A 27,707-nucleotide genomic window follows, 5' to 3' on the forward strand; every position below is an offset into this window, starting at 1 on the left:
CACCGTTCCTGCACGAAACTGCACCCTTCTGTGCAATCATTTTCGATCGATCTTTAGACCATGAAAAGTTTAGTTAATTAAAAACAGAGATGAAATCCTCTGAATATTTTATTCAATTTCGATTTTATCCTTGTATTTTTTTATTCTCAACAAGTTTTCATCGAATTCTTCACGAGGCTCAACAATTATTGGAACTTGATGAGTTTAATCGTGATACAGCTCTGATTTAAAGGTACAGACGTCTTGTTTATTCTCCTCCAACAATTTGTTTCAATACCAATCAATCGGACGCGAATCTGACAAAAAATTAGAGCTGTTATTTGTCTAAATTTCACTTACTTTGACAAGAATATTGAATCGAAGAAGAGTTCGATTTCCCAGGTTTTCCAACGGCCCGATCGGGAATCTACCGAGTGATGTGCTCGTAAAACGCCACGACGTAAAAAGGAAATGACCAGAGAATCTTCCGGGTTTCGCATGATACTCGTGCTTTTTATTCGCTGACCATCGTCAACTCGATTTTAATGACCCGGAAAGCTTCATCCATATCCGGTCTCTTGCATCTCGCGAAGCAATAAGTTCATTCACAATTCATGTGCAAGAAAATGCATCGATAGTTTCTGAAATTAATTTTACTGTTGGTTACTTGTCTAGAAAATAAATCCACTTTAATTCAATGTTTTAGTAACCATGAAGTATTCCTACTTACTTCTCAAAGTATCGCGATGTCGACCATCAATTTAATTATTCACAGTTTTATAAAAATGTTACCGTAACAAACAATTCTACCTAGATTTTGTACTGTTTTTACAAGAAATCAAAGAAGAAAGGAAGTCAATAGTAGAAATAATGAAGAATTAAGAATAAGCCAGGTTGACGGATTAGACAATTGCTGGCACGAGACAATTTCGTTAAGTTTCCAATGTCTTGGTCGATTAAGGTCTCTTTGTTCGAACCTTCTTGGACACTAGGTAGATCCGTATCTGGTTGTTCCACTCGTTCGAAATAGAATTCAGCGAGTAATTAAAGTGACTTTCCATCCGAAAAAAAGAAAGAGCGAGAGAAGGAACTGTTAGCAACCCTTGCTTCTCGACCGCTTTCATAATTTCTGGACGTTTAGAATCTTGTTCTGACTTAAAAAACGTTGTAACAATGGTACCAACGAAATTGATTAAACATGTTTGGCGACAGTATATCTCTGTATCATCTCTGTACCTATACAGAAATGAATTTTCAAATTTAATGAATGATAGTCTAAAGAAATGACATTTTTTGTAAAATGAATAATCCGTACTCTTGTAAATTAATTCAAAACAACTGATTAATTATTCAACGACCCAACAACGAGAAGAAACTGAAAGGTTCGCTGACATTGCATACTTACTACTCACCCCTTTAACGAAGAAAAATGAAGAACGCTAGGACATCGTGTCATACATAAAAATACATTTTAAAAAAATACTGATCGAAGCTCCTTTTCGAAGACAGTTAAAAATAATAAACTTTTACGAAATGTGGTATATTGATTTATGATTTAAAATTTTTTAAAAACACCTAAAATCGCGGTACAAGAAATCTAAATTAAAATAGCAATATTTATATATACGAGAATAAAATGTTCTCTTCTTCTCCCATTGAACGTATGTGTAACACACGCGTAGTGAGGTGTAAGTAAAAAGGAACACGTCTTTACTGACAGTGATAATCTTTATTAAATAAACTCCGCAAAGAAATTAGAAGACGATTATACTTATTGTGCCCTCTTCATATGCCCCTGATTTCATCCTGGGGTGTCAGGGACCCCGCTGCGCCAAAGACGACCTTTGGATACCGACCTGATATCTCGTGGGGTGTCAGGGACCCCGTTGCGACAGAGCTCTGCATACCGACCTGATATCATCTTGGGGTATCAGGGACCCCGAACACCGGTCACTCTCTCTGCATACCGACACGATCCCCCTGTGGCTGGGGGGTTTAGAATACAGCCACGGTATCCCCTGCCTGTCGTAAGAGGCGACTAAAAGGGGGTTGTAATGGAGCGAGGTAGTATGATGTAAAAGTAAGGATAAGAAACAGAAGAAAAAGTACAACGAATGTGTGAAGTACGTATCATTTTCATTGTTTGTGAGTGAATAATTTCTTAATTATTTACAAGTTCATTTTATAATAAATAATTGTAGTGCGCATACGCTACAGATGCGGTCGTACCCATCACTACTCCGAACAAGCGAGTTTCACGATTTGTTCGTTTTTCGTTCTTATATTTCGCTAGATCCGGTCAAACCCATCACTACTCCGAACAAGCGAGTTTCACGATTTGTTCGTTTTTCGTTCTTATATTTCGCTAGATCCGGTCAAACCCATCACTACCCCGAACAAGCGAGTTTCACGATTTGTTCATTTTTCGTTCTTATATTTCGCTAGATCCGGTCAAACCCATCACTACCCCGAACAAGTAAGTTCCACGATTTGTTCGTTTTTAGGTCTTATATTTCGCTACTTGTTTCGGGGTCCCTGAAACCCCAGATACCATAATGTCGGTATACAAAGAGAGCCATTGGCACTTTGGGGTCTCCGAAACCCCAGATACCACAATGTCGGTATGTAAAGGGAGTCATTGGTGCTTTGGGGTCTCCGAAACCCCAGATACCATAATGTCGGTATGCAAAGGGAGTCATTGGTGCTTTGGGGTCTCCGAAACCCCAGATACCATAATGTCGGTATGCAAAGGGAGTCATTGGTGCTTTGGGGTCTTCGAAACCCCAGATACCATAATGTCGGTATGCAGTGATAGTCATCTGTGCTTCGGGGTCCCTGACACCCCGGATAATATCAGGACCGTATGAAGAGGGCACAAACAGTATAATTTTTTTCCAGAGTTTATTTAATTTACTTCAATCATTTTTTTTTGTTTATTAAATAAGATCATCGAAGGGGAATAACATTTATGATTATATCCCGCTTCTGGGTCTCAGCCGAGGACCCCATTTATTTTACTTTATCCAGTTATTTATATAATTTTATCGCTCATTATTGGCCAAGGGCATCTCAGTATCCCTTACATCCCTGCATTCCTTCCATCCCAGCATTCGTTACACTCCTGCAACTCTTAAATACCTTTTTTTTTTTTTTTATTTTTAACGTGGTGGAAATCTTCAGAAAGACACCTTCAGCCCCCCTGGGGAGGGGCCGAAGGTAGTGTGGGATTTTTACCCACTAAAACCACCACGGTGACCAGCACTAGGGCGATAGGGAGGGTCCTTTTTCCCTCCGCCATGTGCCAAACTCCGCCGACATCGGGGGCCACACCCGATGCCGGCACTCCTCGGACCGCGTGCAGTGGAGACCAGGGCCCCAGCCCCGGACCCCTGCGGAATTCCTTTGCATCCCTCGTTCCGTTACATCCCTTTATTCTTTTCATCCCTACATTTCTTACAGCTCTTCATTCTTTTCATCCCTATATTCTTTTCAACCCTATATTCTTTTCATCCCTGCATTCCTTACAGCTCTTCATCCTTTAAATTTAGATTCTTATCATCCCTACATTCCTTACATCTCTTCATCCCTTAAATCTCTACACTCTTTCCATCCCTACGCTCTTTTCATCCCTACACTCTTTTCATCCCTACATTCTTTTCGTTCCTACATTCTTTTTACCCCTATAGTCTCTTCATCCCTACATTCTTTTCATCCCTACATTCCTTTCATCCCTACATTCTTTTACAACTCTTCATCCCTTAAATCCCTACATTCTTATCATCCCTACATTCTTTCCATCCCTACACTCTTTTCATCCCTTCTTTCCTTTCATCCCTACATTCCTTACAACTCTGCATCCCTTATAAATAAATTTCAAAAAACAGCGCCCCCTAGCGGCAAAAATGTGGACTAAAATTTCGGTGTCGAATCAGCGCCCTCTGGTTTCAAAAAAAGGAACTATATCATGCTCAATTTCTGGCCCTCTAGCGGCAAAAATGTGAACTAAAATTTCGATGTCGAATCAGCGCCCTCTGGTTTCGAAAAAAGGAACTATATCATGCTCGATTTCTGGCCCTCTGGTGGCAAAAATGTGAACTAAAATTTCGATGTCGAATCAGCGCCCTCTGGTTTCGAAAAAAGGAACTATATCATGCTCGATTTCTGGCCCTCTGGCGGCAAAAATGTGAACTAAAATTTCGAGGTCGAATCAGCGCCCTCTGGTGGCGAAAAGGGGAACTAAATTTGTATTTAATCGCAGGCCTTATAGCCGCAAAAATTTCAACTCAATTTCAGGGAGGTACTGGGATGTGTGGAATGCAGGAATACAAGTGATACAAGGATGTAAAGGAGACAGACATATAAGGGATGCAGGGATGTAAGGGATGTTGGGATATAAAGAAGGCAGGAATGTGAGGAATGCAGAGATGTAAGGGATGTAGAGATGTGAGGAATACAGAGATGTAAGGGATAAACAGATGTAAGGAATGTAGGGATATAAGGGATGAAGCGATGTAAGGAATGTAGGGGTGAAAAGAATGTAGGGATGAAAGGAATACAGAGATGTGAGGGATGCAGAGATGTTAGGAATACTGTGATGTAGGGAATGCAGTGATATAAGGGTGCAGAGATATAGTGAAATCAGATATATAAAGGGTGCAGACGGCAGTAATAAAATCAACACGTTCGTCCTTTTAAGGAGTTTATTCAATAAGCTAAGAAGATAATTACAGCAAATTAACTGAACGCAGAAAATAAAGTAATGGTATACACATATGTAAGTACCGACACGATAACATCTTGGGGTGTTAGGGACCCCGAAGTACCCGTAATACTCTTTGCATACTGCATTATGGTATCCGGGGTGTCAGGGACCCCGATGCATCTGTGGCACTCTCTGCATACTGATATTATGGCATCGGGGTGTTAGGGACCCCTGGCGACTCTCTCTGCATACCGACATGTCATCTTGGGGTGTCTAGGACCCCGCCGGTCACGTGTCGTTAAGTTGTCATGTAGTTTCCACCGTTTCTGTATAGATGGCGCTAGGATCGAATTTTTAAAATAATAATGGCGGTCTTTTTAAAATACAAATTTGTCAAACGTTTATTTTGATAGTTCTTCAGTTTCGTGTTAATTTTCTACATCGTGTTGACTTACATACATACTGTAATTATTTGTAAATACATTTTACAGCTATTGAAAAAACTTATTACACATTTCTTTGATAACTGTAATTAGTCATTTAAGTCATAGTTTACTAGGCACACGCTGAAAGTTCTGTCAACAGTGCTCTCAATTCTATTTTTCAACTTCTATCGCAGTCCTTTTAACAATTACTTAATTCTGTAAAGTAACAGTAACTGTAATTTAAATAATAATTCTAAAAGAAAGTATTAGCCGTTGTGTTCTTATTCATTATATTCTTCTTGCTTAGTAGCAAAAAGATAACCTAAGGTGCTAACCATGAATGTAACGTTAATCAGAATTCCACAATACGTACGTGGTAATATCTTAAATTATCGAAATGTAAGTTAAAATGTACAAAGTTCTTATATGCTATTTAGAAAAAACATTATTCATCTATTTTCATCGCCTGATATAAATGGTCTTTACTTAGTTTCTACAAAATTTTAAATGAAATCGCAGATTTTATTATGTTTTTATTCCAGTAATTATTATTATTATGTCATTTCAGATCAGATGTTATTCTGAAAAGAAGGACAGTGACAAAGAGATACCTACAAATCCATTAAAAGAGTATTACAGTGCAAATCAACAAACAGAAAATGGTCTTATATATGATAATAAACCTTTTAAGTATACCTGTATAGCTGGTAAAAAATATGCATGGTGTTTATGCGGTCAAAGTCATAGTCAACCATTCTGTGATGGTACTCATAAGAATCAATTTTTGAAAATTAAACAAAGGCCTATACATTTTACCGTAACTGAAACTAAATCTTATTGGCTTTGTAATTGTAAACAAACATCAAATAGACCTTTCTGCGATGGTACACATTTAAGGCCAGATATACAGGAAAAGAAATAAGAAAATTTGTAAAAAATTATGTGATTGTATAGAGTGTATGTACCAATATTATACTGTACATTTTTTTTCTTCAGTAAAGTTTTACTACCAAAGCTATGTCTTATTCTTTCATAGAACCTACCAAATATTTTAATTTTTCCTAATAGCTAAGGGTATGTACATTTGTAACATCTTTTTTTTTACACTTTCTATTGAATAGAAACGCGCCTTAAATGATCTAGAAGCTGACTTCACTTTAAACACGTTTAAATTTTAAACCTCGTTAAATAATGTGCGCATAACCATCAATAACCATTCTTACAGTAAATAGAATGTAATAACAGTTGTAAAAATTTTTGCTGAAACAATTACATGAAGCAAACTTTAATCTTTGAAAAGTATTAATTGAACCCATCATGAAATCTGTGTAAGTTACGTTGTTTTATTTTCGAGTAATTTAATATATTTTCAGATTGTGTCTACTTAAATTAAAGTACGTTTTATTGACGATATTAATACATATAAGAGATAATGATGTGTAATAATAATATCATTATTATTTTAATTTCGGTAGGTATTCGAAACCACCTGTTGTGTCACGTAAAGTTGCAAGTCGACTGAAATTTGACGATGCACCCAAAGAACCTGTTAAAGTATTTTGTCGTTTGAGACCCATGGTCCATCCTAATGATGTATCTTGTATAAAAATTATTTCTGATACAACTTTAATTGTTACACCACCAGAAACAGGGCAAACAAATATTCGCACCACGAATAAAGTTATTCAGACATCTTTTAGTTATGTTTTTAGTCCAAATGCTTCTCAAAAAGAAGTATTCGATGTTGTAGCTTTGCCACTTGTTGAAAATCTCGTTAATGGTAAAAATAGTTTACTCTTTACGTATGGAGTAACTGGAAGTGGTAAAACTTATACCATGTCTGGCAATCCATATGATATAGGCATCATGCCTCGTAGTTTAGATGTCATTTTTAATAGCATAGCAAATTACCAAGCAAAGAAATTTATTTTTAAACCAGACAAGTTGAATGGTTTTGACATACAAAGCGAAGCTGATGCATTATTAGATAGACAAAATGAACTTCAAAGACTGATGCAAAATGGAAAAGTTCCTAAATTGTAAGTTCTGTACACCCATATAAATGTGCATCACATATGTATATAAATATTCTTAGATAGTTTTAATAATTTATTTTTTTAGATGCAAAGCTGATGGTGATGGTGACAATAATGGTGATGTTCTAAATCAAAGTAATGAATCTAGAACTTTAACTGTTGATGAGGATAATGTATATGCAGTCTTTGTAACATACATAGAAGTTTATAATAATAGCGTGTACGATCTACTAGAAGAACACGACGGGAAAACAAAGTGAGTATATTTCTCTAAAAAGTAGCTAACATTTCGTCAGATTTATGAAAGCACTGAAAAATTCAGAACTTTACAGAGTAAAATAATACGCGAAGATGGAAACAAAAATATGTACATTCATGGATGTACAGAAATAGAAGTAAAAAGTTCGGAAGAAGCGTTTGAAGTATTTGAACGTGGTCAACGGAAGAGGCACATTGCATATACTACTCTTAATGCAGAATCAAGTAGATCTCATAGCGTTTTTACTATAAGACTTGTACAGGTAAAATAATTCAATGACCTTCCTACAGTGCTACATTTACAACATTATTTTTCTACCAGGCACCATTGGATAGAGATGGTGAACAAGTTGTTCAAGACAAGAGAGTTATTTGTATCAGTCAATTATCTTTAGTTGATTTGGCTGGAAGCGAACGCACAAATCGTTCGAAAAATACTGGTCAAAGACTCAGAGAAGCAGGTAATTAATGAAAATCTTTTACATTTGACCACATAAATAAATTATGTTTATGGATGCAGGAAATATAAATAACTCATTAATGACACTACGAACTTGTTTGGAAATACTTCGTGAAAATCAAACTCAGGGTACAAACAAAATAGTTCCCTATAGGGACTCAAAAATAACGCATCTGTTTAAAAACTATTTTGATGGCGAAGGAAGCGTCAGAATGATCGTTTGCGTTAATCCTAGTGTAGACGACTATGACGAAACTATTGTAAGGATGTTTACATTAAAATTAAGTTTATTAAGAAGTAACAACAAATTGTTTATTCCTTTTTCATGTAGCAAGTGTTGAAATTTGCTGAAGTTAGTCAAGAAATACAAGTTACAAATTCTACAAATTCGAAGTTAGATTTTGGATATGTACCTGGCAGAAGACAAGCTAATAAAGTAAGAAAGTAGAAAAATTATATTAATATATCTATTTAAAACCGATATAAAATCTATACATATTTATTTGGTGTTACTATACGTATGTTTATTTTATAGATATTTAAAGAAGCAAGGAACAGATTGGAAAGTGCTGGTCATCCAGATGCTGCTAACTTAGAAGTCGATTTAGGTTTAGTTTACAGGTACATTATATTCAGTTCATCTTAAAATCAAGAAATCATTTTACTATGTCATTAATTTTCTTGTAGCCTCGGAGGACCATTTCCAGAAATGGATGTAACGAATCCACACAATGATGAAATAATTACTACACTTATGCACTTTTTAGAACTTCGTATCCAAAAACGAAATATTTTACGAGCGGATCTGCGACAAAAACGTAATATTTTCGATCAACTATTCATTTCAAATAAAATACTCTCGTTTCTAAAATTTCATATAAAATTCATCTTTTTAGAAACTAATTTTAGAAATCAGCTGGTAAAAATGGAACGAGAAAATGTATCGTTGAAAATTGACAATTCTACGTTGAAGGCCTCAAATGATCAACAAAAAAAGAAAGTAAGTTTTCGAATGAATATTTGAAACATCGTAATTATTATTCAACAATTGTTACAGATATCTGCTTTGGAAGCACATATATGTAAAACGGAAGGACAAATCGACACCCTATTGTACCGATTAAATAGCGCTAATGATATAATCAGACATATGAAGCAAGAAGTAATGCCTTTATTTTACATAATTTTTTTTTTTTTTCACTAAGGATCAACAAAAATTAATATTTTTTGATAGTTGAGGAATAAGGATGCGTTACTAAATCAGCGTACAATGGATAAACAAAGAGTGAAGGAAAAATATAGCACTAAAATTCAAGCAGAGGCCGATAAAATGAGCAAAGAATTGGAAAGTAAACTTCGCCGACAACGTGAACTGCTTCAGGTACAGAGCCATAATTATACATATCTTATACAATTATTAATTTTCCTCGATATTTATTTAGAATCAAATGAAAGGAGCAGAAGATAAATTAAACTTAGTCAAACAGATACTAATAAATGACGATAAAATTGATAACGGAGGAAAATTGGAATCTAAAGAAACAATCTCACCAACAACAGATGACACTGCAATTCCTACAACATCTAAGACTAGTATACTTGCACCAACTACTGCAATAGAAACCACCACTTCTACAACTACACCAAAAAATAGTGCAAAAGTTGCGTCTACCGTTACCTTTGAGGACAGTGGTGATATTCGGTTAAGTAGAAAAGTGAGTTGCTTTGTAAAGGTAGGATGATATTGTATCAAATTATTTTACCTTCAGTAACTTTTAGGAAAGAATTCCAGTAGTGAATCTGCGGTATAGACGATCTCAAAGTGCAGAAAGGTGGGTTGATCATCGGCCTCCTGGTTTAGTTCCAGTTGGAACCATTCTCCAACCGTTTATTCGACATAAACGAAGCGTTACGCAATTAACTGATCCAAAAGATATAACAGACAGAGCATCCAAATATTGTCTAGTTGCACAGGAACAGGATACGGATGGTGAACTCGAAACTAAACTATATAAAGTTAGTGTTAGTATTATTGTGAAATATGTTTTTATAATAAAGTATAAACGATACGATATTTGTATTGTAGGGTGATATATTACCAACTAGTGGAGGAGGCGCACAAGTTGTATTCAATGACCTGGAATACTTGAAACAGGTATCACCTGTTGCAAGAAGAAAACGCAGCAGTTACTTGTCCCCAGAACCTAAAGATTTCTCTTCTCAAAAAGATTGCTGTGAATCAGAAGAAAAGAATTTGAAAAAACTTCGTGTCTAATTTATTAGGCAAACTTTTATACGTATTATTTTGCTTTCAAAATATTCTCAAGATTTCTTTTATAGATAAATTTAGATACATAATATATATGTAGGAACCAAAGACGCGAAGAGATGAAATTCTCTTTGATATCCTATGCAATAACTAAAGTACAAATAATTTACATGAATATTCAGCATATTTTTGTTTAACTTAATGACAAAAATATATATATATCTTGTTATTCAGTTATTTTAGCAATATAAAAATAAATAATAATTGTTTTTAGTTTAAAGTATATAATTGTTTTGACAAATATTGTTAGTTAGAAGTTAACTAACTTTGCTTATTACAAAATAAAATTGAACATATTCTTTTCTCATATCTTTTTTATTTATAATTCCGTAATATGTTAAATGTCCATCTATTTCCCGTGGCCTATACATACAACACAGACTCTGTGAATAATACAAATGTTAGGACAACAGAAGCCTGGATATGTATTGCCAACAGCAAAGTAATGAATATATACATCGTTTCTACACGGTGCAAATTATAAAAATCTAAACTGGAAAATCATGGAATTTTTCGGTAGTCCAGTCAAACACCTTGTAAATTTATATATTTCAAACTTTCTAATAGAACAAAGATTTTGAACAAATTTGAAACATGTTTAGTAGTTGCAAGTCAAATTAATACGGTAGTAAGAAAATAAAAACAAAAAAAAAGAAGAAAAGAATATATCCGAAGAATTTACTACCGTATCACGGTAAGCTATAACTTAAAGAACAAATGATATTTTATCGTACAGAAACTATGACATTACAGAAATTGAGCGTATCTTTGCAAGTGTAATACAGCAGCGTCGGCAATATGCATTACATTTTCATTCCCTCTTGTTATCTTTTCAATGTGTTGGCAACATATATACTCTATCCAACGAGACGAGACAGTAAATGCATAGAAACTCACGTGCTCGAAGCAGTCTCGGCTCACAGTACACAAACCTCGACGAAAACGTTTGAAGAATTGGAAACAACTGAGCTCCAGCCCTGCGTCGAGCGCGTAAACATATCCTGACTCGTCTCGTTGGACGGATTATAAAATCATACAAAGTATCGGGACTAGATGAATATCTTAATTAGTAAAGTAATTAGTCGTTATATTATAATCAGTTTTAACAAATTATAAAAAATCGATTATTAGATTATTTAAAGATAGAGTGTTATGCAACGATGCATTCTCCCGCTTTTTCTACCCATAGTAAAAAGGGTGTATGATCTTAGAATATTGTTCGTTAGAAGCTAGTTTGTTGCAATACAAGTTTGTGAAATGAAAAAGTCAAGCTATGTTAATTAAATTGTCCTGCATCGAAATTGTGAAGCGACTTCTTGTGCAACTGATTGCGCCAAAATTCTAACACATTGAGAATCGTGTACGACTAAAGATTTTATATATTGTTACAAAAATTTACGTATTGTCAACGCAGTACTGACGTCCCTTTATTTTTACGCTGAAAAATCAATATGACCAATACTTTTAATCGTACCTCTCTAAGAGTAGAACAAACTGGCATACCATCCTCAATGTGTCGAAGAAGAATACAAGTCATTTTTTATTCTTTTTCTTAAATTCTATAATGAAAATCCATTCGTTAACTTTGAGCACTTTATGAATTAAAGGAGACATGAATCGTGCATAATACATACGACTCGCTTTGTTCCCTGCAAATATACTTCACGAACTAAGCGAATCGATGATCTGAACACCGACTCGCGGTAACTGAAATAACCGAAGAGCTGACATTTACAGACTTTAACATTCACTCGTAATTTTTAAAGTTTGAAGCTCTTATTATATAGTACCTCTTTCTTGCACGTATAATATAATTTCTCTCCTCTGTTTAGACCTATCAAAATGAGAATTTTCATTGTAATAGCAGTTACATTCTAATATTCGAATATTTAAACATTTCAGATAATACCACAGACAGTAGAAGCATCATAATATGCTTTAATGAAATCAGAGAGAGTTTTTACGATAGATGTAGGCTTCGTTAACGAAACACTCGGACTGTGTCTCGCTTGAGATTATCATATGTAACATCAACATTAATTTTAATATTTCCCAGTAAACTAGCGTACTAGATATTATTTACTGTCAAATGACGGTAATCAACGTAGTTTTCAAAGCACATTATGTGTACCAACAACAATGTACGACATAATAGTACGACAATGTAGTTTCTTCAACGTCACTCATATGCCAAGTTGAGTACAGCGAAACGATAAAAATATTGGCAAATATGAATACGAAGCATACCCATGAGTAGAATATCGAGAATCTCTTTATGAAACAAATTCTTCTGATATCTTATGAAACTTTCATGTATTTCTGCCTGTACACATAATGCACGTAAATAAAAGTTTCGTGTTTTGAAAGTACAAATCAAGTTACTGAAACATAGAGAACACAAGAAAACCACAATATTTAACAATTGTGTTTATATAAAAATTGTTAATGAATACTGAGAAAATATGTCACTGGTAGTAAATATTAATAAACATTTTTCATCGGTTCCTTTGAAGTGGTAATTCGCAAAATTCAACCACTCGCAACGCGTCTAACTCCAATATAAATGTCATAAGAAATACTGAGACACGTAATAGAACAGTATTAACGTACCAAGTAAAACTCTTTGTAGTCAAACATCAAAGTGCAAAGAACAAATATTCAATGCACTAAACATAAATATAATAAAAGCGACAGTATTATATCACGACTTTCGAACGAGCGATCCAAATGTACAAGCCTAACAACAACAAACAACGGGTTTATTCTATAGCTTTGCTCATGAATTCTATAAATCGCTTGCCATATTGTTCTGGATCACAGGTTGATATACCATCAACATTAGCACCATATTTCACTGTTTTAGCTGCCTTTGCTGCTTGTTTACGAACACCATAATGAGTCAGCACATCGATTATGGCTAAAAAATAAATTTCTTTTGTAGGTGCACCTGAAACAGAATAAAATTGAAAAGTTAGCTTAATAAATAAAGTATTAATTGTACAGTATAATTACCTTCTTTACTGGGAATTGCATAAATATCTAATTCAGGAATTATTGCATCTTCATATTGTAAACTTGTGTCGCGCATCAACGCGGCATGTGGTGATTCAGGAGGTGTTGCCATACCAGCAACACCACTCCAACCCCATAAACGGCTAAGAAAAGAATAATTTTATAAATTCTGAAAATAATACTTTATAACATATTCAAGAGTAGCACATACTCTCCTATTGGACCTCGTGAATCAAGTCCGCTACCCGATTCACTATCATCTTCCTCTTCGTGATTATCCTCCTCTTCTTCTCTTTCAGCACGTTCTCTGTTCTCTTGTTCAGCTCGTGCACAATCATGTAACCCAAGTAATAAGGAATAATCCATCAAGTGCAACCGCGTTAAGAACTGTAAAGGTAGTTATTAATAAATGCAATATATGAAAATGAGTGTACGATAAAAGTATACGACTCACATCAACATCAGCAGTTAACGTTTCTATAAGTTTAGCTTTCGCTTCTTCGCCAATATAAATTTTCATTCCCTCCTTAACAAAGTCATTGTCTTTATAAGTAGGCAGATCTTTTTCTTTTTCTTTGTCAGATGCTTCACGATCAACTGTTGAGCCTTTTAAATCAAATTTCTTATGAGTCGTTAAATGATTTGAAAATACATTTCTTATAGCAACGACATAATGTTCGACTCCGTCTACTGTCAAGCGATACATGCCAAGATATTGAGGTAACAAAGTTTTTCCATGTCTTTCTACAATATACTGTAAGTATAAACATGTTAGATTTATACGTAAGTAAAAACATAAATAACGATAATAGTTTATACAATAATACATACCGGATGATAGTGCTTCAAAAATGAATGCATTCTTTCTACCTCTTCGCTCGTAAGAGTTTTAATAATGAACAATTTATCGTATGATTGGTAAAATTTTGCACCACTTTTTCCAGAAGAGTCATCCAATATCGGTTGCGATCTGAAAATGAGAGAGAACAATTTTAGTTCTAATAATATGTTACATTTTTGTTATATGAAAGCAAAACAAATTATATATTTTTTGCAGTGAAAACATTTTGCTTTTTACAACAGTTCTGTATAATACTTAGTAGCTATTAGTTTATGTTTACTACATATTTTAACATGCATTAAAAAGGGAACTACTTATTAAATTAACTATTAATAATTGATTCATAATAATGTTATTATTTATATGTTACAATATAAATTATATGTACCGTTATGATACAATATGAAAAACTAATATAGAACATAATGTTTCTGATTAAAAGTATTTTAAGTTAAAGCAACTAAATACATGCTTTGACTATGTGTGATTCTTAATATTTTATTCTGTAATATTTCACAGAAATATGGATGTAAACACGTGTCTTGTTCAGAACAACACCATAAAAGAATATCATTTAAAATCAGTTTCATGTGTTTTAACTGACTTTCTGTGCTTAATAAAAGAACTCATGGAAACGTGTTAGCCACAAGCAACACGCACAAAATGAAAAATCAAGTCTAGCTAACCTCAGACGTTTTGGTTTAAAACTGTAGGAACGTAGTGGCTTATTTAGGACTGGGATCTGAGAAATAATAGAAGGAGAGAGGGTTATCGAAGGAGCAGTAGCAGAACGGCGAACCAATTCACGAGTCTTTCCACTCCCAGCCAAATTCCAATGCCTCTCTGTTCGCGAAGGATTAAATGCCCGACATCTAGTATCAAAATTCTTATGTTACAATTTACTACAAAAGTTTTTACTCATTGCATCCAAATGAAAACTATGTTTTGTATGTACAAAGAAGTAAAATAAATCGGCTCGTTATTTTGTAATATTGACATTTATGTAGCTACAAGGTACTGTATTACATTCTGTACTGAAAACTAAATATTACTATATAATATACAAAGAATATATTAGTCACAACATCAATATATATACCATAAGATTTTTCTTTACTTTCAGATAGATTTTAAAAGATACACGAGCATAAAAAATTTTATAGATACAATTTTTATAAATATAAAACATTACTACTAATATTACAGAATAGATTTCTGATGAGATTTCAATTCAGAATCATATCAGACAAAATTTGTAATTATAATAAATTGCCTATGAATCATTGGGTACATTATCTTCCTTGAAAATAAGTCAAATCTCTAAATCTGCAATATTCTATAAATAAATAAACGAATTACATAGTAGAATGAACAAAAAATGTGTATCAAACTGTTTTAATACATACAGATAATTTTTATGTGCACCACAGCTATTGCACTTTATACAAAAAGCTTTCACATAGCATGATACATACATCTCTGGCATGCAGTGCAATTTAATAAAAAAGAAATCTAAGAAATAAAATAAAACTGGTTTTTTATTCATAAAATATATTGCAAATTAATATAGAACTTTATAACTACTATAATGATACCTTCCAGTTATTTTCTGAAAATCATTATCAAACAATGTACTTGTAAAGTATAAAATACAAAATAAATTATCTTTTACCTTGTCATCGATTCCTTGTAGTCCAAGTCATCTATACCAAATCTTTCTCGTAAATTTCTGAATACTAATGGACAATATTCTTTGATCTTAAAGTGAGATGGCATATTTTCTCTAAAACAGAAAGTTACATATAAAAACGTTCATAATTGTTTATTTAAAGTTTGTAAATGTCAAACATACAAGTAAAATGAAACTGAAAATTTAGTGTTTTTAGATATTTACTAAGATTATGCATATCTTTATCGTTAACTATAATCTTAGATCATGAGGACCTTCATTGATTCTATTATTAAAAGCAGTGACCAACCTACTAATTCAGTATTTAGCGATATATTTAGAATAGATTACTTCAGTTATTTGCTTTAAAGTTTGCATTAATGACTTTTATCCTATGTTAGATAAAAAATTGTTTTTAACATTTAAACTAACATTCAATGTAGTGGAACCTATGTTATATTCTTTATTTCTACTATTTTTAAAAATAATTTTAGATCAAATATATATTGGTTTATAAAGTATAATTTAACTCACTTGTTAAAAAGATGATTATCCACTTTTAACTTGCTGTAAGCTCTGAAATCATCTGGCAGGAGCATTACTGGTATATTAACATGACTAAGCTCATTTATCTGTAATATATTATATAGAAATACATTCTTAAATTAATTTTCTTTTTTTTAGATTTACTAAAAGAGAAAGTAAACATTAAAAACTATTAAGTACAAAAACTTAAAGAATCTACAATATAAAATACATAAATTATACAAAATTAAATTTAGTATTACTACTTTAACTTAGATAGAACACAACAAATCTATCGTATCTAATCTATATGTAATGAAATGATACGGCTATGTACATAGATATCATAATCCATAAATGGATATTAAAAAGTTTACACATACATATTTCTTTCTATTATTCTGTACAGTAACCCATTTTAAGTGCATCCTTGATTGACATTTAATAACAAGTAAAATTCAATGTCTATGTAATAGAGCACATCATTTATTTACCAATTACTCTTTGACCTTTTATATTGATTCTACTGTACTAAGTCTCTTTTAATATAAAGCTAAACATTGCAAAAAAATCATATTGTACTTTTTGTAAATACAATACATAATTGCTTTCATTAACTTGATATTTTAATTAAGTCATCCATGTAACTACAATTTTGTTATTCCCTAATGAAAGCAATTAATTAATTTTTCTCAAGCAAAATGTATGTGTATATATGTATAGACATATATACGAAATAATCACGAAAAATAATTATAATTTGGCAAAATAATGCCAGTTTTTCCTAAATTACCGATTCTGTCCAGTTTCAAGAGAATGAAGGAAGAAAATGGCAATTTGGATGACGTACGACGCTGTCACGTAAATATGTTAGTACATACTCACCGTGTGATTGACACCCCACATAAAAACACTGAGAAGAGGTTCATTTGCACGAAACAGCTTCACCTTTTGATGTTTGACTCGAAAATGTTTCTTTTTGAGCTTACTAAGCCCACTAGACATTTGCGGTGCACTGGACATGTTACTCGCGTTGATGTCTACTTCGATCACTCCTATTAACACTTTTGTTACACTTAACGAAAAGTATAACTTCTTTACATTGTCATCATTGTAAATTGCCTCGTACGTCGAGACTTAAACGCGCAAAAAAGTCACAACTGCGATGTTATAATCACCGCGAGTACCCCACTGTACCTGACCGCGGTTGATTAGCGACTGAATTCCTTTTAAAAATGGCGAGGACAATCATGTCCTACCTGCAATTGCAACAGCTATAGAAACTCTGCAGATATGCGAGTTGGGCCGTGGCACCATTTCCAACTGTAAACAATGAATTTTACTTAAATTTATGGTGTAACAGTTTAGAATAAACGTAACACCAAGCAACAATTGAATTTCATTGATTTAATACAAAATTTCAATACAATCCTTATCAACAATTGGAAAAAAATTGCATTGCTTATACCTCATATTACAAATTTTAGCTTTTGCAGAAAACTATAAACGGTAATAAAAATTATTATGAATTTTTTCAGGAAAATCAGTATAGTTACCTTGACATTTTAAGGCAAATTACGTCATTGGTTTTGTATAATTGTAATAATCAATATAAAACATTACTGCAGTGTAAAATGATATATAAAATAGCGTGTCTCAAATTCCTAAAACCAAATCAATAGATGTTTATTTTACTTCTTATTCTTTTGAACAATAAATTACATAAAATACTTTTACCTTTTTATACATTTAAAATATAGGAGTTTCAGCTGTTTAAACACCTTGGAAACGTAATGATTTTAATGCAGTTTTCAATAAATAAAAGTTGTAGACAATTCAGCCTTAAAGAGCGATTCATTGTGATCATGTGAACGCATCGTAACGCGTGCACTAAGGAAGCCGCCACTAAAAGTCGTGCTAAAAATTCATTAAAATATTAAAGTCCACGTTCGAATATAAAAATGGAAACAATGTCGAATCCTTATCCAAAAAAACTGCACGACACTTGTGAAGATGAAGAAGAGAGAAAACACTTTCAACGTATTGTGTCGGCTTTCAAATATTACAAGCAAGTATTTTATGAAAAATCATTTAATATAAGGCTGTAATCTTTGAGTCGATGTTTCACCCTTATCTTTATTGCCTTTATTCTTCCACTTTGTTACTTGTATATGGTAACTGTGATAAGCAACGAGTCGTTTAAAATTTTTTTGCCGTTGTGAAAAGTTCTCCAACATTACTTAACCTTTGATGATACGACACTACGCTATGACATTTTCTGTCTAATGTTTCACGATTGTCCAATGAATAAAAAATTGTATTCCATATTATGTTATTAAAATATAGCTCTGTAGACAAAACCACAATTATCTGTGTATGTTTAGAAAAAAAAATGTAGAAATACATGAAATAAAGTAATATACTTGTGCCTAATTTGTCAGTTGTTGATCACTTGTAACCAGAATTAGTTTTAAATTGGTAATTGCATAACATTGCAGTATAATTAAGAATATAGTTGGCAAATGTACCAAACTCTTTTCATTTAAAAACTTTTCTTTTTACAGAAATCATTCACTGCTAAGGGTTAACAAAACAGAATCCTATTTATTGTCACTTCCAGCACATCATCAGAAGCTTCTATCAAAATATAGGGAACATCTACAAGAAGTTAAACGATGTATTGAAAATAATGATGAAATAATTAAGCTTATCGTAAAGGATGTAGCACATATTTTTGAAAATGTGAGCCCAGCTAGTGCACACACTGAAAGTGTAAGAAAAGTTTACCTGGTGTGTGGCATGTATATCCTGTTGTTTAATATTTTATGTTTATAATATTATGATCAGTTAGTTCCATTAATCCTATTAGATATAAACAAAGCATTTTTGTTTATATTACCAAATAGTTATTGTGATTTGTGTTGATCAAAAGCAAAATTGTAGTGTTACCTAAGTATAGTCATTTTTCATCCATTTGGAAACATTTGATTATTAACATTGTTTAAAAGAAAAATTTTCTTATATTTTGATATCAAATTCCTAAGAGAAAATATCTAATTTATTCTTTTTTTCAAGCTTGGTTCTTTTTTTTTGTTGACTTAACAAGCTTCTTTTTTTATAAAAGTATTCTATTGTACAAAATATAGGTAGGTCTGATTGCAGACATTAAATCCTCGTCCAGTAATGGCTGATCTGGAAAAAGTTCAAGCTACAATTAAACAACTAGTTCGAGATTGGAGTGTGGAGGGTACAGAAGAACGTACTGCGTGTTATCAGCCTATTATAGACGAAATCATGAACCAATTTCCGTTAGAATTTTGGTACGAATCTTTCGGACTACATAGATACATTAAGTACAAACAATAAATATATATACTATTATATATATTTAGTATAGCTACAGAGTTGTAGTAAAACATGGTTGAGAAAAGTATGAAATGATAGGTAAATTTCCAGTACACCATCAGATGTGCGAATTCTAGTACCTGGTGCAGGTTTGGGCAGATTAGCGTATGAAATTGCAAGACGTGGATACACTTGTCAAGGAAATGAATATTCTCTCTTCATGCTGTTTGCTTCACATTTTGTATTAAATAAGTAAGAAACAGTTTTAAGAACCATTTTAAAATGAAGTAATATTTGTCAAACAAACATTCCATTTTATAGGTGTAGGGGAATAAATTCATATCAAGTACATCCATGGGTGCATCAGTATATGAATAATTTAAAACCAGAACATCAAACTCGAGCTGTTTTCTTTCCGGATGTAAATCCTAGCGATCTTCCAGAAAATGCACAGTTCTCTATGACAGCTGGAGATTTTTTAGAGGTAGATTCATGATACCTCGATAAATGATGAATATATTCAAAGTTTGTATATTACAGGTTTATACAGAAGACAATCATTGGGACTGTGTTGCTACGTGTTTTTTTATAGATTGCGCGAACAACGTTGTGCAATTCATTGAGACTATTTATAAAATTCTAAAACCAGGAGGTATATGGATTAATCTTGGGCCATTACTATATCATTTTAGTGATATGCCAATGGAAGATTCAATAGAACCAAGTTATGATGTTGTTCGTGATGTAATTCAAGGTTTTGGATTTCAATTAGAGGCAAGTTAAATCGAAAATCTTTTGATGAAGTTGCTAATATCAAATATAACATCATTTAATCAACCCTTGTTACTTACTGTATGTTTTTAGAAAGAAGAAACGCGCGTAAAAACACGTTATGCTCAGAATGTTAACAGTATGTTACAATGTGAATATAATAGCGTGTATTTCGTTTGTCGGAAACCTAAAAGACGCATAGATAATGATACAAGCCATAGAAATGGCTCCGAAAGTAACGGTATACAAGAACAAGAAAATTAACTATCGACAACCTGATGTATTTTATTTGTAAGAAAGATTGATATAACTGTAAATGCATTATGTAATAGTTTAATTATTACAAGAGCAAAGCTGTTATACTTTATGAACACAAGTCAATATTAGGTAATTTGAATCTAGAAAGAAAACAAAAGTCTTTAAATATAGTTAATAATTGAAGTGTTATTTTCTTATCATAAATTTTACTTCAATAAGTAATAGCTACAAATGATAAATTTATTGTTAACAAATTGGATAATAAAGTGGCACGGTTATTTTGATCAAAAATCAAAACAATTTGATTCAAATTAATTTAAAATAATTCCAATAACAGTTTTGCAATTTTCCTTTGAGTTCATTTGTGAGTTAGATTATTATTAACGTTTATTGTTTGAATTATTTACCAGATATCATTATAATATGAAATAAAAAAAACTAAATTTCGTTACATGTACATAATATACAATATCCCTCATTTGGAATGTTTTCTTCCAGCTTATAAACAGACTTTTAATACGAATGCAAATTAACTTCAAATTTTTACCAAAACCAGTGTTGCCTTATCCAATTTTGTTTTAAATGTTCAAATATTACTATCACGAAAATGATATATTTTCAGAATCTTGGTCATTCTGAATTTTTAATCATTGTAATATTCATAATTTTTTGCATTTTGTTTTACTTAAAATTTCATTTTCTGTTTCAAAAGAAATATCTAAAGTTATTATAATAACACATTTATCAATACTATGAAGTAAACATTTATTTTGCAATACGGAACACATAGAACCAAAATGATTGCAAGTTAGGCCTAATAATGTAATTAATTTAATTTTTTATTAAAAAATATATAAGTATTGTTAACATATTTATTGTGTTTTAAAAAGTTATATTATTTTATGTTACTTGAAGTAAAAAAGTGATGTAAGATACAGTATGTCAATAACTATTCTGTTTACAAACTTTTATTAAGATACTGTACAAATAATGCTGCAATTTGATTAACTTCAATTTGTTGCATCTTACTATAAGTTAAGAACTGTCTTCGTAGCCTCATAAGCTGTGCTGCAGTACACGGGTTTTGGACTGTTAAGTTATATTTTGGTATTTTAAATTCATTCTCAATACCCAATTGTTTAGCAGACAGTATTGCCTTTATAAAAATAAGTATACCGATTTATGATTCATTATAACTATATTAGTTATTTATCTTTGTAATATTATGAACCATATTGTAATTAATTAATTAATTAATTGATATACAAAAATTCTTGAATAACTTACATTAACAACTTCTTGTGTTACTGTATCCAAATCGTATAAATAATTTGTTGATGACAAGGGTGGCTGGAAAGAAATGTATATCTTTATAAAGTACAAACTAGTTAATAAATTTAAATTCCAATTATTTACTTCACATAAATACTAACACACTGAGTACTTAAATTTGGTTTTGGAGCTTTCACTTCATACAATGATTTATAAATTTCATCAAAATTCAGTTCATCTTCTGCTAACAGAGCAAACAATGGGGTATCCCATCGATTTTTATTATCCGGAGCTTCATATCTGTGTATTATATTATAAATCTCTTTTATTATATAATAACAGAAAACCACATCGTTTAACTTTAATTACCTCATTACTAATGCATCAAAAATTTCTCTACTATATTGTTCACATTCTAGTCGTTTTTCATTCCACAACCAAGCATGTTCAACTGGTATATCACAATGTATTGTACACTGAGGAGTTTTATACAACTTTGTCATACAATAAATTTCATAACGATATCCTTTAATGTAATTACTACCGTCAATTATTAACACGTCATTTGCATTTAGCACTCGCTGTACTGCTGACTTTATGTCACTTCTAACACTCTTTTCCTTTTTAGAATCTATGGTAAATAATATCTGAACTGTTACTAAAATATAAAGATTGCAATAAAAAGCAATATAAAATAGTAACTAACCAGCATAAAATGTATTTTTATCAAAGCCTGCTTTAGACACAAAATCGGTTTCATGAATAATTTCTACTTTCTTGTTTACCTTATTTTCGAAATATTCTTTTAATTCGGTACATCGCGTTGTTTTACCACTGCACGGTATACCGGTTATAATAATAAGTGGCATTGTATAAAAGATATTTAAAAATCAACATAAATATTCTAACCTATCAAACGAAAACCACGGATATAGACACACTTGATTAAAACTGATTAAAACTTTACAATGGATTCTGGGATTCACAAGACCTGAAAGCGGCGCAGGGGAAAGAGAGGATACTACGCAACATCGACTGACCCAATAGGAACAATAGGAAAATTTTTCAAATACCAGAACATAATTTTCAAAATGAAAATTTGAAACAAACTCTTGTTATATTGCCACTTAAAGAATGTGACATTTATAGAGATATATATGAAGATGATTTTTGTCTCCTTTTTCTAAATGAGAGCTTGAAAGATTGACAAATTTTCTACTTCTATTTTCTACCTCTTTGCGGCAAAATAACGATAATCTATTATAGTGGTTGGTCTAATGATATCTACGATTAATATTAATCTAAAGTGTTATTCGAATTATATTTGCTATGATTCAAACTGATAAGTTTGATAAAACTTATCGCATATTTCAACAAATATGTAATATATATGTGTACATACAACTATACAGCTATATTAATTTCATCGTGTAAGAATTAAAATTGTCAGCAACAGGTTTTAGCTCTGTCTTTTTTCAAACCACGACCACAACTGATTCTCTCTTATTCGAAGTACCGTATGGTGGGTTCATGCGGAGTGAAAGCTATCTACAAGGACAATAACTCCGCATTCGCGTAACTGTTATTTTACAATGAAGACCTATGGCTTCTTATTTCTACTTACATTACTATTTCTCAATATCAATGATATTATAGGTAAGTACGTATTATAATCAAACTACTATAATTTGTTTAACACGACTATTACAGCGTATAATTTAAATTTAAAATATGCCTTATAAATGTACTCTGTAATATTGAAAACAATAGAAAAATACTAAAAAAGAAAATTACTTTTTACAATTTCTAGAATTTAAATTCTATTAAAAAAATATACCTCTGTTTGCATTCATATAATCTACACTTTTTTTACAATTCCTTGTAAAAATATTTGCATCCTCGTATAATGCTTAATGTAGAATAAAAGAAAGTATGGAATGCGTTTGACATTTTCTTTTGTAGACTGCAATGCTAATCTGACATTTTGACGAAACTTAAATTGTATTTTATCTTGGATTGAGTCACATTACAGTCACCTAAAAATTAATTAACTTTCGATTTATTGAATTTCAAACTGGCGCTTAATTATTAATGTAATGTTATACAGTAAGAATGCCATCAAGAATGGATGCTCCGAGTAATTTTGTATCTTACGAATGTTCACCGGATGATTCATGTTGAATACGTTCCGCTAATGAAGAGAGTTTAATTTGAAAAACGTATAAGAAATCAAACTTTCTATAATAATATAATTTACCTTCTTTTTGCAAGCTTCGACAAGGCCAAAACGTAACAAGGCCATAGTCTGTTACGTCGCTTCCTGGGCCACTTACAGGCCAGAAAATGGCAAATTTGGTATCGATAATATCCAGCCGAAACTTTGTACGCATCTCGTATACACGTTCGCTGGACTGAATACCACAACTTGGACCATCAGAAGTCTTGATCCTTACTTGGATATTGGGAATCGTAAATAATTTTATATAATTTTATTTAATATGTTATGTAAGTTGAATATTCGTTAAAAATACTTATATTTGCTAGAATATGATAATTACAAAAAAATGACCAGTCTTCGGAACAAATATCCTGGATTAAATATCCTTCTTGCTGTCGGTGGGTGGAACGAAGGCAGTAAAAATTATTCCGAACTCGCTTCTTCTTCTGAACGAAGAAGCAAATTCATCGACAGCGTGGTCCATTGCCTCAGGTACCAGAATCTAATAAAAAATCAATTTACTTTGATCTCTAATAATTCCTTCTAACGATAGATTGAACTTTGTGCAGGGAATACGGTTTCAACGGATTGGATCTGGACTGGGAATTTCCTGGTAACCGCGGAGGAGTACCAGCAGACAAGCAAAACTTTGTTTCTCTTGTAAAAGTAAACTACATCTGGAATAATGATAAATATTTTAATTAACATCCTGTTACATATTTAAAAAAATGTTAAATAGGAACTGAAAGAAGCGTTTCAAGGATCAAACTACTTGTTAACGGCGGCTATAAGTGCCAATAAGAATATCATCGACGTAGGATACGATCTTCCTGAACTTTCAAAGTATCTGGATCATATTCACGTAATGGCTTACGATTATCATGGAACGTGGGACAATAAAGTGCTTCCAAACGCACCGATGAGAGGCAACGATGGCATCGGCGTGGTAATACGTCTGAAAAAGAATCAAAATGAATATTGTGCAAGCAACAAAATTAAAGTTTGATTTTTTAGGAAGACACGCTGAAATACTTGTTAAAAGAAGGTGCACCTTCGAATAAATTGGTGCTTGGTTTGCCTATGTATGGGAGGACTTTTATATTGACCAGCAAACTAAATTCTTCTGAGGAAAATCCTATCGGTCATCAGAGTATATCGGAAGGATTTATGGGTCCTTATACCAGACAAAATGGCTTCATGGGGTACAACGAAGTACGGTTGATTTTTCAAAGATATATATTTCTTCGAATCGCGAAATTATTCAACAATTTTTTATTCTTCTTTTTGATGCTTCGAATTCAATCCAAATCGGATCTTCCAATTTTCCTTTACCAACAGTAGGTTCCTAAAAATGAACGACATGTGAATTATATTATGTCGATAGATTTGCAAAGAACTGATCATTTCTAATAAGTGGAGGACTGGATGGGATAATAACAGCGATACACCTTACGCAATCAAAGACGATCACGTGATTGTATACGATAATCCAAGGAGTTTGAAAACGAAGGTCATATTCAATGGATAAAGATAAAAATACGTATTAACTCCACTTAAATCCGATTACATTTTTATCGCTTTCAGGTTGAATATGCGGAAAAGATGAATCTATCCGGCGTGATGATTTGGAGCATCGATACCGACGACTTCAATGGCGAATGCGAATCATTGAAAGATTCATTGGATAAAGAAACAGCCAATTTTCCTTTACTGAGGTCGATCAATATAGCTCTTAATTCGGCATCAAAAAGACGTTCCTACAGTTTTATATTAATATTAGTAATGTTTCTTATGTATCGCATTTAAAGAGGATTTATGACAAATAAAAATGATCGATACCAAAAAATTCGATGTATGCTAATTCGAAATGAATAAATATAATCTACATACATATATTTTCCATTCTTTTGCTCACTCTGGTTTCTATTTTATCTTGTGTCTTATATATGGTCTATCTGATTGTAAGATTCCATATAAATATATATATCTTTTGCAACAAAGAGCGTCGAGGCTGAACTTCGAATTCCACGTCGGTAAAACAGTCAACGTTTCATCGAAAATTAGGCCGAACAGAAACTGATTTAAGCGCCACCTCAATTATATTTCGCATACACCTAAATGACATGTGTATGCTACGATAGCTATATGTATAAGTACATAATTAAACAATACTGACCATGCATTCATTATTATTAATTTTCTTTCTAAATTCCATATTTTGTGATTTTCTTTTTATTTTATTTTTAACCGATTTCGAAAAGAAGGAGGTAATTAGTCATTTGTAATTAGTCAAAAATCATACAAGTTCCTTTTTCAGGAATTATAAAATTACTATAGTTATACGTTCTATATGGTAATATTGCAATCCCGAAAATACTTTTCTGAATTTAAACTATTATTTCCCAATTAAAAAATATATAAATCTTTTAATAGTAGCACTTAGCTTGATATCGCTTTCTAAAAGTTATCTTTAGAAAACGATATCAATTACCAGGTCACACCACGTGGAGGTGGCTACATTAGTGACCCACCCTAAAATCATAAGAACGTGAAACCATTCAAAACAGACAACATAAAATAAAAATTGAAGCAATACAATCTTGAAATAGAAAATAAAATTAACATCCTAATATCAAAAAACAATTGAGAAAATAATAATAATTTAACAATAAAATGCTGTAAAGGAAAACATAATTATTAGGATTAGATATACAATAACGTGAAACCATTCAAAACAGACAACATAAAATAAAAATTTAAACAATACAATCCTGAAATAGAAAATAAAATTAACATCCTAATATCAGAAACAATTGAGAAAATAACAATTCAACAATAAAATGCTGAAATAGAAAATATAATTAACATCATAATTTCTGTAACAATTAACGAAATAACAATTCATCAATAAAATGCTGAAATAGAAAATATAATTAACATCATAATTTCAGTAACAATTAAAAAATAATTCAACAATAAAATGCTGAAATAGAAAATATAATTAACATCATAATTTCAGTAACAATTAAAAAATAATTCAACAATAAAATGCTGAAATAGAAAATATAATTAACATCATAATTTCGATTACAGTTGAAATGAAAAATGCCGACAACAGAAAATATACTCTGAAATTGTAATAGTAATTATGTTTTAAATAAATAGAACATAATTAAAATAAGAACATGAAATATAATTGATGTGCAAATCAATAAGAAAAGAATAATTTATTTCAATAAAGCAATAAACGAAAAAGAAATAGGGGAAATAAAATCGCGAGTTGACCATTCAACGAGCTGGGTATTGAACTCGTAAAATACGTCCTGGACGGTATTATTCATACCGTTCAAGGAAAAACATAAAAAATGAAAAAACAAATTAGCGAGCATAGTGACAAATGACTGTCCATCCGAAGATGGAGAGCCATTAGTAGTTCCCCTCTTCTGGGCAAATTTTGCCGGGGCTCTTCAGCATATAGCCTCTTCTTTCTTCGGCAATAGCCTCACAAAAATCACTCGCGAAAATTTTACGTTTGCTCAGACATTTGTAAAAACGTAGCACGTAAACGAGCAACGATCCCTTGAATCGCTACTCGCATACCTGCACA

At 32.0% G+C, this 27,707-nt stretch overlaps 6 protein-coding genes and 1 long non-coding RNA gene across 9 annotated transcripts; 4 read left to right on the forward strand and 3 right to left on the reverse strand.

Moving 5' to 3' along the window:
- Nucleotides 1-5,122: 5,122 nt before the first annotated feature.
- Nucleotides 5,123-6,131, forward strand: LOC117609644 (uncharacterized). Its single transcript, XM_034336250.2, has 2 exons — nt 5,123-5,505; nt 5,675-6,131. Exons 1-2 carry the CDS (start codon nt 5,443-5,445, stop codon nt 6,026-6,028), a joined length of 417 nt encoding a protein of 138 aa, XP_034192141.1. The 5' UTR covers nt 5,123-5,442; the 3' UTR covers nt 6,029-6,131.
- Nucleotides 6,132-6,297: 166 nt separating this feature from the next.
- Nucleotides 6,298-10,135, forward strand: LOC117609631 (kinesin-like protein KIF23). The gene is made up of 15 exons (XM_034336225.2): nt 6,298-6,434; nt 6,582-7,145; nt 7,228-7,398; nt 7,465-7,663; nt 7,723-7,861; nt 7,921-8,120; nt 8,192-8,296; nt 8,396-8,481; nt 8,548-8,678; nt 8,757-8,860; nt 8,918-9,022; nt 9,095-9,241; nt 9,303-9,575; nt 9,640-9,876; nt 9,947-10,135. Exons 1-15 carry the CDS (start codon nt 6,424-6,426, stop codon nt 10,133-10,135), a joined length of 2,661 nt encoding a protein of 886 aa, XP_034192116.2. The 5' UTR covers nt 6,298-6,423.
- A 2,743-nt stretch (nt 10,136-12,878) lies between these two features.
- PIP4K (phosphatidylinositol 5-phosphate 4-kinase) lies at nt 12,879-17,259 on the reverse strand. Its single transcript, XM_034336231.2, has 8 exons — nt 17,122-17,259; nt 16,246-16,343; nt 15,715-15,825; nt 14,033-14,171; nt 13,656-13,955; nt 13,413-13,588; nt 13,202-13,344; nt 12,879-13,136 (listed from the first exon to the last, which is right to left on the reverse strand). The coding sequence occupies exons 1-8, from the start codon at nt 17,257-17,259 to the stop codon at nt 12,949-12,951; spliced, it is 1,293 nt and encodes a 430-aa protein (XP_034192122.2). The 3' UTR covers nt 12,879-12,948.
- Nucleotides 17,260-17,422: 163 nt separating this feature from the next.
- On the reverse strand, nt 17,423-23,166 carry LOC117609639 (protein KTI12 homolog). 2 transcript variants are annotated; one of them, XM_034336239.2, is made up of 5 exons: nt 22,589-23,166; nt 22,252-22,513; nt 22,044-22,182; nt 21,898-21,960; nt 17,423-17,559 (listed from the first exon to the last, which is right to left on the reverse strand). In XM_034336239.2, exons 1-5 carry the CDS (start codon nt 22,749-22,751, stop codon nt 17,485-17,487), a joined length of 702 nt encoding a protein of 233 aa, XP_034192130.2. In that variant the 5' UTR covers nt 22,752-23,166; the 3' UTR covers nt 17,423-17,484. The 2 variants fall into 2 exon arrangements, with proteins under 2 accessions (XP_034192130.2, XP_034192127.2); XM_034336236.2 differs by lacking the exon at nt 17,423-17,559 and adding an exon at nt 21,569-21,766.
- Nucleotides 18,163-20,616, forward strand: LOC117609638 (carnosine N-methyltransferase). 2 transcript variants are annotated; one of them, XM_034336235.2, is made up of 7 exons: nt 18,163-18,304; nt 18,801-19,008; nt 19,399-19,556; nt 19,693-19,833; nt 19,903-20,065; nt 20,122-20,355; nt 20,446-20,616. In XM_034336235.2, exons 1-7 carry the CDS (start codon nt 18,198-18,200, stop codon nt 20,614-20,616), a joined length of 1,182 nt encoding a protein of 393 aa, XP_034192126.1. In that variant the 5' UTR covers nt 18,163-18,197. The 2 variants fall into 2 exon arrangements, with proteins under 2 accessions (XP_034192126.1, XP_034192125.2); XM_034336234.2 differs by lacking the exon at nt 20,446-20,616 and having other exon boundaries at nt 18,801-19,026; nt 20,122-20,364.
- Nucleotides 23,167-23,335: 169 nt separating the features above from the next.
- LOC117609637 (putative chitinase 2) lies at nt 23,336-25,991 on the forward strand. The gene is made up of 8 exons (XM_034336233.2): nt 23,336-23,538; nt 24,154-24,351; nt 24,427-24,592; nt 24,670-24,766; nt 24,840-25,046; nt 25,115-25,312; nt 25,485-25,610; nt 25,685-25,991. Exons 1-8 carry the CDS (start codon nt 23,475-23,477, stop codon nt 25,904-25,906), a joined length of 1,278 nt encoding a protein of 425 aa, XP_034192124.1. The 5' UTR covers nt 23,336-23,474; the 3' UTR covers nt 25,907-25,991.
- Nucleotides 23,963-26,615, reverse strand: LOC143305414 (uncharacterized). Its single transcript, XR_013062328.1, has 5 exons — nt 25,991-26,615; nt 25,668-25,857; nt 25,152-25,445; nt 24,140-25,055; nt 23,963-24,073 (listed from the first exon to the last, which is right to left on the reverse strand). It is a non-coding gene; the product is annotated as an uncharacterized LOC143305414 (long non-coding RNA).
- Nucleotides 26,616-27,707: the final 1,092 nt, after the last annotated feature.

The sequence above is a fragment of the Osmia lignaria genome, chromosome 7, assembly GCF_051020975.1.
Source record: "Osmia lignaria lignaria isolate PbOS001 chromosome 7, iyOsmLign1, whole genome shotgun sequence".
In the NCBI taxonomy this organism is placed as follows: Eukaryota; Metazoa; Arthropoda; class Insecta; order Hymenoptera; family Megachilidae; genus Osmia; species Osmia lignaria.